We start from the raw sequence: 15,607 nt of genomic DNA on the forward strand, positions 1-15,607 counted from the left end.
CCTTTGTCCCCATGACTGCTTTATACCTTTATTAGATAATTACGACTTATTTCGTGGGAATCCCTGGGGCTGGCTGGGGATGCTGTTTCTAGATTTCTGTTTGAGGCCTGCGGCTAAAGTTATACCCTGAGGTGCCTGGCCACACAGGTTTGCTCAAGCAAGGGCTTGTAGAGAAGGCTTCATTCCATCTCTGCCTCCATTAAATCAAACCGCCCCCACACAAATAGAGGCTCAGACACATCTGGACAGAAAAAAAGCCTCCGGGGATATCGGGAACCACTGGGGTGGTCTAGGCCGGCCAGACAGCTCAGCTATCTACCTCCTTTCTGGGTCTCAGCTCTGTCTGCCCACTAGAGAAAGAGGGACCTGGCCACAGGGCGCCCTTGGGGTGGGCCCTGCGACCGCCACGCCCTAGATGGGCGTGGCCTCCCTAGGGCAGCCTTAGTGACGGCGCCGGCCCTTCCCTCCCCCGAGGGCGGGGCGCGAGCGCGCGCGCGCGCGCGCGCGAGCTGGGCCCAAGCTGGCCTAAGAGCCGCGGATCCGAGCGCAGCTAGGGTGGCTGCAGCGACGCGATGGCTCCGGCTTTGGACCGGGAGGGTTACTGGGGCCCTACGACCTCCACACTGGACTGGTGCGAGGAGAACTATTTTGTGACCGAGTACGTCGCCGAGTTCTGTGAGTGTGGCCTGAGGCGGGGAGGGAGGGAGTAGGGACACCGGGCTGAGTGGAGGCGCCGTGTGGAGAAGGCAGAGGACGAACCTGGCCGCGAGGGGAGGCACCAGGCCTGGCGTCCGGGGCCGCGGGGAAGCAGGAGTGTGGTCAGGGGTGTCCGGTGTGTCGAGGGAGGACTGCCGGAAACCGTTTCGGCTGGCCTTCACATTGGGGTCAGACGGGAAATGGGGAGCCCCTGCTCGACCTAAGGGGACAGCCTGAGAAGCAGGGCTGGAAATGGGAATTCCTACCTGTCCGCGGAGTGGAGACAGGCAGCGGGCAGCCCAGAAGGGGTCGGGAGAGTGGAGGTCTCTGCTTATTGGAATGAGAGCCCAGGACACCTGTTCTACTGTTGTCACCCCCTCCTCAGCCAGAGGGGAACACTTCCTTGCTCCGTCTTCCCCCAAGTCTGGGAAAACTCTAAGGTCTTTCCAGTCTTCTTTCTCCTTCCTTCCTTTCTCTCTCTCTCTCTATATATATTTAGTTGAAGTTGGACACAATACCTTTATTTTATTTATTTATTTTTTTAATGTGGTGCTGAGGGTCGAACCCAGCGCCTACCCACGCTAGGAGAGCGCTCTACCGCGGAGCCACAACCCCAGCTCTCTTTCTCCTTTCTTATATGACCCCCCCTCACCATCTCCAGGGAACAGTTTTAGGATCTCAGATATCCAACTCCCTCTCCCATATCTTCGGGTACCAGAAATGATCTGCTAGTACTATTCAACTCCCATCTTGCGCCAGAAGTAGAAGGCAGAGGATCAAGTACCTTTCTGCTTGTGCCAGCCTTCTGAGGGCAGGAGGGACCAAGTCATTGCTTCACTGTGAACCTCGTCAGACTTCCTAGGGGTTAATGGTCATCTGAGAACCCTACTTCCACTCACCACACCTTCTGGGAACTTAAGAGTCCTCCTCAAGCCTTTGCTCTAACAGGCATTGCTGGCCAGGTCTGGGTTGTTGTTGGTGGTGGTTTTGTGTGTGTGTGTGAGTGTGTGTGTTTTCCTAGATAATCATTTCTGCCAGGCTTGAGAGATTTTCTATTGTTTATTTTGGTCAAGTTTTTTTTTTTTTTTAAACATATGTTGATGGGCTGGGGTTGTGGCTCAGAGGTAGAGAGCTTGCCTACTATGCTTGAGGCACCAGGGCTGCGGGGAAAGCAGGAGTATCCGGTGACTGAGGACTGCCGGAATCTGGTTAGGCTGGCCTTCACACATAAAAAAATAAAGAAAGATATTGTGTCCATCTATAACTAAAAAATAAATATTAAAAAATACGTTGTTTTTTTTAATGGGTCATTTTGTTGTTGTTGTTGGAGATGGACAGAATACCTTTATTTTATTTATTTGTATGTGGTGCTGGGGACCCAACCCAGTGCCTCAGCATGCTAGGAAAGCACTCTACTACTGAGCCACAACCCCAGCCCCTATTTTGGTCAAGTTTTAAGAGCACAGGATTTCATCCTTCTTTCAGGTACCTGCTTCTGCAAGATGCAGAGACAATCTAATTCTTTGGTTATTACTGCCTTATTTTAATTGAATCCACTTTGTCAGGACATGAGGCAAAACTCTTCGCAGCTAACCTTCTTATTACTGACTCCTTCTCCTAGGCATGTGTGTTTGGCTTTGTAGAAAAGAGACAAGATCCCAGGCCTGGTGGCAGGCCTGTAATCCCAGAATCTCAGCGACTTGGGAGGCTGAGGTAGGAGGATCAGAAGTTCAAAACCAACCTCAACAATTTAGCAAGGCCTAAGCAAATTAGGAAGACCCTGTCTCAAAAAAAAAAAAAAGGCTAGAGTTTCATACAAAATAATCCTCCTTTATTCTGTCCCTGTAGTTGGCTATTAAAAAGAAAGAAAGAAAACTTTTTTTTTTTTTTTGTAGCTTTTGGGACTTGATTTGGAGGAAGTTGAGACCATGATAGGGCTGAGAATCATTTTTCCTGAGCTATTAGTTTTTACATAATAATGGAGAAATATGGCAAAGGGATTATTTGTAGTGTAATTACTTGGCAATTTGAATATAGGTTAAGGAAGCATTTTATCAATTTTTAAAAAATTATTTACACATGACAGTATAATGATCTTGACATACATTTTAATCAGATGGGGTATAATTTCTCATTTTTCTGAGTGTACAGGTTGCAGAATCACATTGGTCATGCAGTCACATATATACATACATAAATTTTTAAAAATATCTTTCTTTTATTTTTATGTGGTGCTGAGAATCGAACCCAGTGCCTCACGCATGCTAGGCGAGCGTGCTACCACTTGAGCCACATCCCCAGCCCATTTTTCAGATTTTTAAATTGCTTTGGTAAGCCCATACCTGGTCCAGAAGACCATGATCATGAGAGAGAGAAAGGATTTAAAGCTGTTCTCTCTGAGCTGGAAATGTAGAACTTTTTTTCTTTTACTTAGTGGTTTCAAATATTGGATGGACTCTCATATATAGTAGTTAACTTTTCCAGTTTCTCTAGAATTTAGAATTGGGGCAATGGATGGAGAAAACTAACATAAGGAATAACTTCAGCATAAAGAAAATCTTTCTAATGATATTATCACAGAACGGGTTGGCTTAAGGATAAGAGGATTTTCACTAAAGGTGTTAGAGCAGACATTGCTCAGCTAACTAATGTGAGAATCTGAGGAGGAATTAACTAGTAGAGGAAAGGAGCCTGAGTTGGCCTTTAGATTTCCTGCACTCTTTTTGGTCTACATAAGTATAATGACTTTTAGTTTAGAACCAAGGCTTTGGATTAGAATCAAAAGAGAATACTGGCAGTTGATCATGTGAATTATAAGAGAGTAGATACTAGTATTCTGACAGATAGCTCTGAGAAATAGGAAATGGCTTTAGTTCTCAATGTCCTCAGAAGAGGAAACTGAGCAGACTGCAGGAAGGTTTTGACACAGGAATCTGAGGGGTTGCAAGAAGAGGATGAGTGCGTATGTTGGCAGCCCTTTGCGCATGTACCTTGGGAGAAAATGATTTGGAGGAAGTTGAGGTCAAATACCACAGCAAGTGGTGGGTGTCTATTATAACTTGAAATAAGAGAAATGGATCTTTGAAAAATATACTGATTAGTAATAATATGTTTAAAATATGTGTTCAAAATAAATGCCATTTTATCATTATATTTATATTAATGACAACATTAAGGATGATAGTAATAATAGTTGTTACCTGTATGTTTGCTGTGTTCCACAACTTGCTAAGCATTTCATATAATTTATCTTTTTTGCTCTTTACAATAATTTTAAAAAGAAGGTATTGTTATCTCTCACAGTTTAGAAAATTGAGTTTCTGAGAACTAATTTATATACAGTCACAATAAATGGTGTAGAGACAGTATTCAAATTGAGATGTGACTTTAAAACTGTTAGACTGTATTGCCTCTCCCTTCATTCTTTCAATCACACATTCAAGGGGGATAGGACAGACAAGAAATCCTATTCTATCACAAAAGATAAATTGAATAGCAATTCAAGTTATTCAAGTATCTTTCAACTATTCAATTATCTTTCAGCAATAGAGTATATATTTTGGGGTTATAATAATGAGTTTGGGCAATTGTGTGTTTAGATATGGTTCTTTGTCACTTTCAGCACCTGAAAAACTATCTTTTTAGCATGAACCAACAACAATCCAAATTCCTTTTCATTTGAGCAGATTGTGAGAACCAGGGAAAAGGGCAAAGGGTCTCTCTTTATTTGTGAAATAATGATCCGATTGATGCCAGACTTTTTAAGTATGGGAATCCTCATTTTGTCAGGTAGTATGGGACCATACAAATAGCCATGCACATTAAAACTAGACAAAACAGTCTTCATAATCAATAAGAAAAGTTAGAATTATTCTGTGACCTTTAAATTTTTTTGTCAAACATTGTATAAACCCTCTTATTGTTGGTTATAAATATGTAGGGGAATGAGAAAGAAGTAGAACTAAATTTTTTACACTATAACTTAAATAATTGAAAACACAGGTATTAAAATGTTTTATTTCTTTGTAAAATAGCTTATCAAGAGTAGTTTGGAGTGGGGGCTATAGCTCAGTGGTAGAGCGCTTGCCTAGCACATGTGAGGCACTGGGTTCTATCCTCAGCACCACATAAAAATAAATAAAGTAAAGGCATTGTGTCCATATACAACTAAAAAAATATTTAAAAAAAAGAGTGGGCTGAGGTTGTGGCTCATAACATTGTACTTTCATAACATTGAAAGTACAAAGAATAAAATGTTGTAAGCCAATTCAAATTTAGAAATGATTCATAGAGGCACAGCAATTTATTCCGTGCCATAAGTTGTGGGAAGAGCAGACAAGCACTTTACAAAGTACTCTTTTTTAAAAAAAAATATATTTTTAGTTGTAGATGGACACAATACCTTTATTTTGTTTATTTGTTTTTTATGTGGTGTTGAGGATCAAACCCAGTGTCTCGTGCGTGCTAGGCAAGTGCTCTACTACTGAGCCACAGCTCCAGCCACATAATATTCTTTTAGTGTTTATATAATAATGGGATTTATGGAATGAAGATCTAGCAGCAAAGTTTGGACTATATTCAATTTCTCACAGTTAATAAACAGTGATAACTGCAATTTGAATTGTGTTTTCGGGAGATTGTCATTATTTAACTAAACTCTGGTAACTGAAATTTGTGCCTGCTGAAACTCTACGAAGTAAAGATTGCCTATGTATTAATAATGTACAGAACATTCCTATTAAGGAGATTAATGTTACATCTCCCACTCCCCACTTTTTGGGCTACTAGGGATTGAATCCAGTGTAGCTCATTCTACCACTGAGCTATATTCCCATCCATTTTATTTTGAGATGGGCCTTGGTAAGTTGCCAGGGCTGATCTCAAACTTGCGATCCGCCTGCTTCATTTTCCTGAGTAACTGGGATTACAGGTGTACCCAACTGCTTCTGGCTGTTAGCCCATTTTAAAGAAGAGGAAATTGAGTTTTAGAGAAGTTAAGAAACTTGCTTAGTGTCATACAGCTATTGAGTGGCAGAAATGGTATTCCAATTTAGATCTCATAAGCCTTTCTACTAAGACAAACAATCTTCCCAAAGTGGAATTTCAAGCACTGTTGGACTAACAAAAGAAACATTACCTAAAAGGAGATGAAGGGGAATTCTAATTATCCAGTTAAAATTATTTAAAATGTTTCATTTATTCAGCAAATATTTACTGAGTACCTATTTTGTCAAGGCTTCAGTCTATTAAAGTATATATGAAGACAGATTTTCTCTTCTGGTTGTTGGAGAGGCTAATTAGGAGTATGAACATATACATTCAACAGGTACACTCCTACTTTCAAATGAACTGCATTCCTAAAATGCATTTGGAAGATCCTGGATTGACATTATGGGAGGGGTTGTCAGAAAGCTAATAAATATATTCGAAAATTTCTAATTATGGCTTTTATAGGGACTACCTCAGTCTGAGACAGTCACCTAGTTGGTAAGATTTCCATGGTTGGAGAGAATGAATGGCAGCTTATGTTATGACCATCTAGCTATCTTTATTTTGTTCTTGCGCTAGGATAATTCAAGCTTTTTTTGTGAATTTTTCGCTCCTCTTCCGTCCTTAGGAACTAGGCTAAAGGAAAGTGGGCAGCCCTCAGGCTTTATACTTTTGTTATGGGAAATTCACTTAGATGGGGAAAGAAATATTATTTTCTTATCACAGCAGCACAAGACAAAAGAAATTTTAGCCAGTTGCCTCTACCATACACATGCCTCAAAGGGCCTCTGGCTGCTTGTAGCTCTTTGCTGTTTTTCTTTTCCTTTCCTTTTCTTGGGGTCTCTTCCTAACATCTTCCTTGAATAGCAAGCCTCAAGTAAGTGAGCACACTTCTGGCTTTTTTTGTTTCTGGGGCTCTGTGGGCTGGCAGAGGGTGATAACTTTAAGGTAGATAATCCTTTCCCTAAGAGTTTCTGACAGGCAAGCAGCGGTACCTCCAGCTTATAGCCTAAAAACATCATAAGTCAACTGATGAAGAAAGGCCAAGTGAAAGGCCAGATTCAGTGTATAAAAGGGTATGGGTTTAATATATCCAAGTCAAAGACTGGCAGTAAGTTGTTTAGATGCTCTGATGAATATATATGTGGCGTGTTGGAATACTAGGAAATGGTATTTATTAAAAACTTAAACAAAGATTCATAAAGGCTCTACAATATCCCTGCCTCAAGAACTACCATACCAACTGATATTTTATTTAAATTGTGGAAAAATACACATAACACAAAATTTATCATCTTAACCATTTTTAAGAATATACAGTTCTGTAGTGTTAACGTACATTCACATTGTTGTACACTAAATCTTCAAAATGCTTCATCTTGTGAAACTGAAACTCTATTCAACTCTATAACAGCTCTTCATTCTCTCCTCTCTCTAGCTTCTGGCAACTGTCATTTTATTTTATGTCTCTATTATTCCAGATATATAAGAGGAATCTGTCTTTTTTCACTTAGGATAAGGTCCTGAAAGTTCACAACATGGATGTTGTAGCATGTATGAGAATTTCTTTTTTTAAAGGCTGTATAATATTCTATTATATGTACATACCATATTTTCTTTATCCATTCTTCCATTGATGAACACTTGGGTCACTTCTACCTCTTGGCTATTGTGAATAGTGCAGCTGTGAATGTGGGTAAACAAATAGCTCTTCAAGCCCCAATAGTAATATTGTTGGATCATGTGGTAACATAGCAGCTATTTTAACTTTTTCATCATAAGGAAGCCTCTTATTTGTTATAGGCTCCATGAATTTATTATCACTCTCACATAAATTGTAATTTATTATTATTCTACTTAAGTTTTGATTGTACTTTATCCCTGTTTTAATTAGTATAAGACACATGTCAATCAGATGAATGCTGGTCACTGTTACCACACTATATTGATCCATGTGAGATAGTTACTAATTACTTTAATGTTTTAATATAATTCTAGTCCAAAGCAAAACAGCATACTGTTTTTATTGCAATCTTCTTGTGGATAAATGTGATTTTTAAAATATTGGAAATAGCCTATAGAAATAATAATAGCTAACACTTATGGGGCTTAATGTGCAACATTCTCTTGTGTATTATATGATAAGAACCCTTGTTATAATATTTACAAATTAAAAAATATATATTTCTTTAGTTGTAGGTGGCCACAATGACTTTATTTTATTTATTATTTTTATGTGGTGCTGAGGATCGAACCCAGTACTTCACACATGCTAGGCGAGTGCTCTACCACTGAGCTACAACCCTAGCCCTATTTACGGTTTTTTTTAAGTTACTCTTTTAAGTTTTAGTCATATTTTAGAGATCTGGAAATTTAAGGCAGAGAAGGATTGAATAATTTGTTCAAAGTTTTCTACTTTGCCAGGGACAAAATGAAGATTTGAATTCATGCATTGCTTTTTTTTAATATTTATTTTTTAGTTGTAGTTGGACACAATACCTTTATTTTATTCATTTATTCTTATGTGGTTCTGAGGATTGAACTTAGGGCCTCACACGTGCTAGGTGAGTACTCTACCGCTGAGCTACACACCAGCCCCTTGAATTCATGCATTTCTGACTCCAGAGTACATTCTCTCCCCCTCTCTCTCACTAAAATATCTTTGAGTTATAAATTACTTATAATAAAATACATCCTTTTAAAAATATTTTTTTTTTAGTTGTAGATGGACACAATACCTTTATTGTTTATTTATTTATTTATGTGATGCTTAGGTTCTAACCCAGTGCCTCACACATGCTAGGCAAGTATCTACCACTGAGCTACAACCCCAGCCCTAAGACACATCCATTTAAAGTGTATATTTGTAAAGTTTTGATAGGTGTGTATACCTATGTAACTACTATCTCAATCAAGATGTGGACTGTTTTTTAAAAATATTTATTTAATTTTTTTAGTAGAAGTTGGACACAATACCTTTATTTTATATATTTGTTTATTTTTTTATGTGGTCCTGAGGATCGAACCCAGGGCCTCCCATGTGCTAGGCAAGCACTCTACCGCTGAGTCACAATCCTAGTCTGAACTGTTTTTATTACCCTGAAAAGTTATCAGAGCATGCCTTTCTAATCATATGCTAATACTGATTGATTTCCAAAGTAGGTAATATTATAATCCCAATTTTACAGTTGAGGACATTGAAATTTAAGAAGATTAAGAAAATTGCCCAAGGTCACATATTACTAAGTGGCAGAGCCCAAGTGACCCAAAAGCCACTTAATTCCAGAGCTGTCTGATGGACTACCATACTATTCCTGCCTTCCTCCATACAATTTTTTAAACCTTTCTAAATCCAGAGACCTCAGACAAGGAACTAGTGATCTAATATTAGAAGTAAGGAAAAGACCTTGAGAAGTGAATTGATCTGGCCAAGCTTCTGTTGCAAATTAGTGGTGAAGACTAGACTTCACCACATTCTGTAGTTTCTCAGTCTGGTAAATGGTAGAGAGGAGGGGGAGAATATTAGTGTTGTTGATTTCATATTTTAATGAGTTACCAAATCATAGGACTTCCTCAGAACAAAAAGAATTCTCAATGAACTGTTTTATTATGGTGAAGATGCTAACAGTGCATTAATTAGTGTTCCTCATTTTCATGTGCATGCGAATTACTTGGGGGATCTTGTTAAAACATATATTCTAGTTTAGTAGGTCTGAAAAGTGGTCTTAGAGTCTGCATTTCTTATAAGCTATCAGGTGATTCCAGTACTGCTGGTCTAGAGATTGCACTTGGAGAAGCAAGCCTTTACAGTTCATAGAGCACTTTCCATCCCCCCCCCCCCATGAACTGTAGGTGTTATCTCTGTTTGTATGTAAGGAAACCAAGTTCAGAAAGATAATGCCAGGCGTGGTGGCACACACCTGTAATCCCAGTGATTTGGGAGGCTGAGGGAAGATGACAAGTTCAAGGCCAGCCTCAGCAATTTAGCAACTTAGCAAGACCCTGTCTCAAAATAAAAAAAGGGCTGGGAGTATGGCTCTGTGGTTAAGCACCCCTAGGTTCAATCCCCAGTAACAAGGGTTGGGGGAGGGGGAATCAAAAACAACTTCTTCAAGATCCAAGGGACTGGTACAGAAGCCTAGATTTCTAGGCTTGATTTTCCTGAAAACACTGCACTTGAAGGAAAGCTTGAAGATGATTATCCTGGGTTATGAGTTAAATTAAACATTTTCATTTCTGAAATAATTTTTATTCTTATCTACTTCTTATGCCTTTCCCAAGCTCATACCGAACCAATTTTTAGACTCAAGTCTGTAGTTAGCAATTAGAAATAGTAGGTGCTTGAAGGTGGAGTTTATTTTGAAATCTAATCTTAGTGTTTATCTAGTTCTTCCAAGATGTTAGCTAGGAAGAATTGTCACTTGTTAGCACATGTTGGAAAAAAAAAATTGATTTTAAAAAAGAGGAACAGTAATTGGTATGTGGGTAATTAAAAATAATAGAATGATTCCTCAAATGGCAATTTGCAGAACTTCACTGAGCTGGGATACATAGAATAGTAGTTATGAAAGTCTTTCCCAGTACATTATTTTAGGTTAAAATTTTAAGTTACTTCTTTGATTTTTGAGTTCTGCCATTTTCCTTTGCTAGGTGTTTCCTAGTCAGTAGGGAAAACTTAGATGAAGAATTTTAGGTATTGCAGAAGAACAATGGCATGAAGAAACATTTTAGGGCCCAGCAAAATGATAAGAACTCACCAGAGACAACAAAAGTAATTTATGGTGGCACAAAAATCCTAGATGTTTTACTGTGGGGAAAGTACATAGTATAACAGAAAGATTGCTGCACTTCAAGTCAGAATCAGTTTCCTATCTGGACTTTGCTTCACTTAAGGTTTGTAACTTTGGGCAAATTACTTAATTGTTCTCTGTATCAGTTTTCTATAAAACAAGATTTTTTTATTTTTTGTAAATTTCTGGTGCTGAGGATTGAAACCAGGCCCTCAGGCATACTAGGCAAGTGCTATACCACAAAGCTAAATCCCTAGCCCTTGATTGGTTTTTAAGTGAAATTTTTTACACATATAACAAAGTTGGAAGAATTCTGCAGTTAATGTTCACTTATTCACTACCTAGATTATACTATTAAGATTTTATTGGAATAGTTTTATCTTGTGTCTATTAATTTATCCATTCCTCTCTGTCCATCAATTTATTTTATTTTTTGACACACTTCAAAGTAAATTGAAGACATATGTATTCTTTCCCCTGAATATTTCAGCATTCATATCATTAACTGAAGTTCAGTTTTTAAATGTTTTTTTAAATATTTATTTTTTAGTTTTAGGTGGAAACAATATCTTTATTTTATTTTTATGTGGTGTTGAGGATCGAACCCAGTGCCCCGTGCATGCCAGACGAGCACGCCACCGCTTGAGCCATGTCCCCAGCCCATGTTTTTTTCTTTTGGTGTGAAATTCGCATTCAATGTAATGCACAAATCTTAAGTTTTTATTTGCTGAATTTTGATAATTATGTACACCTGTGTAACTGAACCCCTATCAAGATGTGATAATTTGGACTGGGTGTTTAGCTCAATGGTAGACATGCTTAGCATGCTCAAGGTCTTGGATTCAGTCTGTAGCAGCAAAAAAATAAATAAAAATAAAAAAATTTTAAAAGGTAAGCTTTGCTATTAATCAGGAATATTCCTTATGCCTCTTTTTGGTTAACCCTCACCTTCCCTTTCCCCTTCCCCTTTCTTTCCAGTATAACAACTATTTTCTGAAAATTTCTCCTACTATAGATTAGATTTGCCTCTTTTAGACTGTATACAGGTGGAATTATCTTATTATTAACTATTTGGTATAATAAGCCTTGTTTCTTTCAGAAGATTATTTTTGAGATCCATCTGTGTTGCTATGTGATGGTATTCCATTGTATAAATCTAAAACAGTTTGATAATCCATTTTCCTGTTGATGGAAAGCGAACTGTTTTCAGGTTCTGACAATTTTAAATAGAACTTCTATGAATGTTTTTGAACAAAAACATTCTTGTGGATGTATATGTTCATTTCTCATAGGTAATGTCTGGGATTGTAATAATTGGATCATAGGTTGGGGTATATTTTATTAGAAACTGCCATGCCTTTTTCCAAAGTAGTTATATGATTTTACACTTACAGCATTTGATCCACATCCTTGACAAGAGTTGATGTCAGTTGTTTTAATCCATTCTGATGGATGCGTAATATATCATTGTGGTATCTAGTTTATTCTTTTAATTCTTTAGTCTTTCTTCCTCCTTTTTCTTGCCCTACATTGTCCTCTTGTTGAAAAAGGCCATTTACATACACATTATGATTTTGTGCCCCTTTCAGTATTTGTATTGTTCCCATGAGAGATTTAATAAATTTTTTTAAAAAATCATGAAGTTTGGGGGTAGTTATTCAACAATAAATAATTGAAAGTAGTGTCTTGAATTTGAGGAATTTTGATTTCCTGTTGTAAAAACTCTGGGCACACCAAATTACACTATACCTTTTAGTCTTGGAAGATGAGACTTTAAAAATAATAATAATAAACTTATTACTTTTGTAGACCCTTTCATCTGAAAATTTAAGGAATTTTATAAGCGTGTGTGTGTGTGTGTGTGTGTGTGTGTATGTATGTATATATGTGTGTGGTACTGGGGTTTGAATCCAGGGACACTTTACCACTGGTCTATATCCCCAGTCCTTTTTACTTTTTATTTTGAGACAGAGGCTTGTTAAGTTGCTGAGGATGACCTTGAACTACCTCAGCCTCCTGAATCACTGGGATTATAGGTATGCACCATCATGCCCTGCAAACATTTTTTACTTATAAGACTCAAAAAGTACTCATAAGACTCAAAAGAGTATTTTATCCAGTGAAAATAAATAAGTACCTCAAGGTTGAAATAATTTTGTTGCAGAACTGGGAAAAAAATCTTTGATCATGAGTATTACTCTTGCAATTTATATATGTTCCTTAACTTTTCAGAGTAAGCTGCTTTGTTGTTATTGTTGTTGTTACTGGGGATTAAACCCAGAGGCACTTCACCCCATTGAGCTTTATATCCCCAGTCCTTTTTACTTTTTATTTTAGGGCTTTACTGAGTTGCTGAGGCTGACCTCAAACTTCTAGTCCTCCTGTGCCGCAGTCTGGCTGGGCACAATCAGGAGCCACTTGTCAAAAGAAACTAACTTTATTTTTAGAACCACACACGCCAAACAAAACAGCCTCTCAGGAAAAATCCTCAGAGCCTCAACTGCCACCACCAGCTTTCCACAAGCCTCTCTCTCCCCCACAAGCTTCTCCCCACCTCCCACAATCCTCCTGCTCTTGAGGCCGATTGGCTGGGTCACGTGGGCAGAGCCAAAAAAGTCCCCCAATGAGCAGCTCCGTGGTCTGAAAGGGCAGGGAAACAGCCCAATGAGCATCACCGCAGAGGAGCCAATCAGCTAGATGTTGCTGGGGCCGCCGTGAGCCAATCATCAGCCGGCAGCTGGAAGTTTGCTGGGGCCCCTTCGGCTGTGGCTCTCAACATCTCCCCCTTTCTGTTTAAACAACAAGCATGTGGCTTAGGGACCGTGCCTGCCTTAGGTTGTCCAATAGTACATATGGTCCTTAGGTTGGTACCATTGCAATTGGATCTTACCCGTCACTGACTACTGGTCCAGTATACAGCCACACCTGTGGAGAGGTCTTTGTACCAGCGGGGGGGTGAGGTTCTTTGCCTCACCTCTGTTGGCCCCCAAATTTTAGCTGGACGATCATGACAAGCAGAAGGGAGGAAGATACACCAGGCCAATTGACGGCTCCTTTTGGAAAAATTGTACCACCAATGACATCATCAGCAAAAATACCCCAACACTACCACAAGTCGCTGCACCAACAGATAGTTCACAATGCATACAGGTGAGCTCACAATGTGTCCAGGAAAGTTCTGCAAGCAGTTCAGTGATGGCTATTGTAGAAGCTGTAGATTGGTTTTATCTTTGACTTCACCAGCACTGGGATGAAGATAGGAATTCTGGCAATAATGGCTAAAGAAAAAATTATGTAACATTACAGAAGGCACTAAAAGAAAACAATTTTCTTAACAATTTACATTGTCTTCACCGGCACTGGGATGAAGATAGGAATTCTGGCAATAATGGCTAAAGAAAAAATTATGTAACATTACAGAAGGCACTAAAAGAAAACAATTTTCTTAACAATTTACATTATCTTTAAGAGAATTATTAAATATAATGAAAAGGAAAGGTGAAAGTAAACAAACAGATCTGTTAACCTTCTTTTTTGTTTACATATTAAAACAATCCTCAACAGTTGTTTACCCAATTTAAATTAAACCATATAAATCACGTGAAAAAAAATATTTGGATCCATTTTATCATGAGCGCTCATCATATATGATATATGGACATACATACATTCAAACATATAACACAAAACACAAGTGTGCACACATAATATAATACATACAACACATAACATTATAGTAAAGGCCTTATAACTTTTTACAGGTGAAATCTCCATTGCAATGTTTAAAAACTATAGTCAAAAAATAGAACTGATCAGCAAAACATTAACCTAGGTCTGTATGAGCTCAAAAAACAAAATAGAACTTCATGATATGGCAAAGGGCAATAATAAAATAGATATTGAAAAAAGCATCCTGGTTCTGTTGCAGATGTAAGAATAGCCAAACTGGAGTTTTGGATATCAGTTGTTCTGGATTTGAGCCAAATCATCTTCTTTTTGGTCTGTAGAAATCGCTTTAGTTAATCTTTCTGGAATCCAAATCGGCTGCTGTTCTCCCTGTGGAAACACATAAACAGACCCCCGACTCCAGACAATCACTGGGTCAGGACCTTGGTTAATCTCTCTGGAATCCAAATCGGCTGCTGTTCTCCCTGTGGAAACACACAAACAGACCCCCGACTCCAGACAATTACTGGGTCAGGACCTTTCCATTGTCCTGTTAGAATATCCTTCCAAAGTACCTTGGGCTTATGTACATTTTTTGGACACATATGCCTTTCCGCAGCACTAAGTCCTGATGAATCCAAATTTAAAAAGTTTAGAGTAAAAAGGGTTATTTTAAGTTTATCTTTGGGGAATATATACCCCTTCCCAATTCCTTCTTTTTGCTTTAATAAGTACATTTTAATAGTTTGATGAGCTCTTTCAACTATGCCTTGTCCCTGTGGATTGTATGGGATTCCTGTTATATGAGTAATGCCAAATGTTGAGCAAAATTGTTTAAAAGAGGTAGAAGTATAACCAGGGGCATTATCTGTTTGTAACTGTTTTGGAACACCCACAGTGGCAAAATTTTGTAAGCAATGAGCTATAACATCTTTAGTTTTTTCTCCGGCATGAAGGGAGCCCATCAAAAATCCAGAAGAAGTATCAACTGTAACATGCAAATATTTTAATTTTCCAAATTCTGGCAAGTGTGTGACGTCCATCTGCCAAATATGGTTAGGTATCAATCCTCTAGGATTGACTCCAAGATTAACTTGTGGTAAAAAGGTCACACAATTTTGACATTGTTTTATTACTTGGCTAGCTTGTTCCTTAGTTATTTTAAAACGCTTTTGTAAAGTATTAGAATTGACATGGAACTTTTTATGAAAATTTATAGCTTCTTCTAGTGTAGAGAAAATATGTATGTCATGTGTAGTTTTATCTGCTAAATCATTGCCCAAACTAAGGGCTCCAGGCAATCCTGTATGTGCCCTGATATGTCCTATAAAGAATGGATCTTTTCTGTCCCAGATTAGACTTTGTATAGTGGAAAGCAAAGAGAAAACAGTAGAAGAAGGGGAAATCCTACCAGCATCTTCAAGAGATACTATAGCATTAACTACATACTGACTATCAGAAAATAA

The 15,607-nt window shown here is 38.3% G+C and overlaps 1 protein-coding gene across 4 annotated transcripts in view; it reads left to right on the forward strand.

Annotated features, from left to right (window-relative positions):
• Positions 1–15,607, forward strand: part of Acer3 (alkaline ceramidase 3) — a 175,526-nt gene that overhangs the window by 7,575 nt on the left and 152,344 nt on the right. Inside the window, exon 1 of one of the 4 annotated variants that reach the window (XM_046442038.2) lies at positions 487–675. The exons of 1 other annotated variant lie outside the window; for it this stretch is intronic. In XM_046442038.2, the coding sequence (XP_046297994.1) occupies positions 573–675 (103 nt within the window). In that variant the 5' untranslated portion in view covers positions 487–572. Of the gene's footprint in view, positions 1–486; positions 676–15,607 lie in introns of those variants that run through there. 2 more of the 4 variants (XM_046442037.2, XM_058578558.1) reach the window with 2 other exon arrangements.

The sequence above is a fragment of the Marmota monax genome, unplaced genomic scaffold (assembly GCF_021218885.2).
Source record: "Marmota monax isolate L192 unplaced genomic scaffold, Marmota_monax_Labrador192_F-V1.1 WCK01_AAM20220418_F8-fsc00068, whole genome shotgun sequence".
Taxonomy (NCBI): Eukaryota; Metazoa; Chordata; class Mammalia; order Rodentia; family Sciuridae; genus Marmota; species Marmota monax.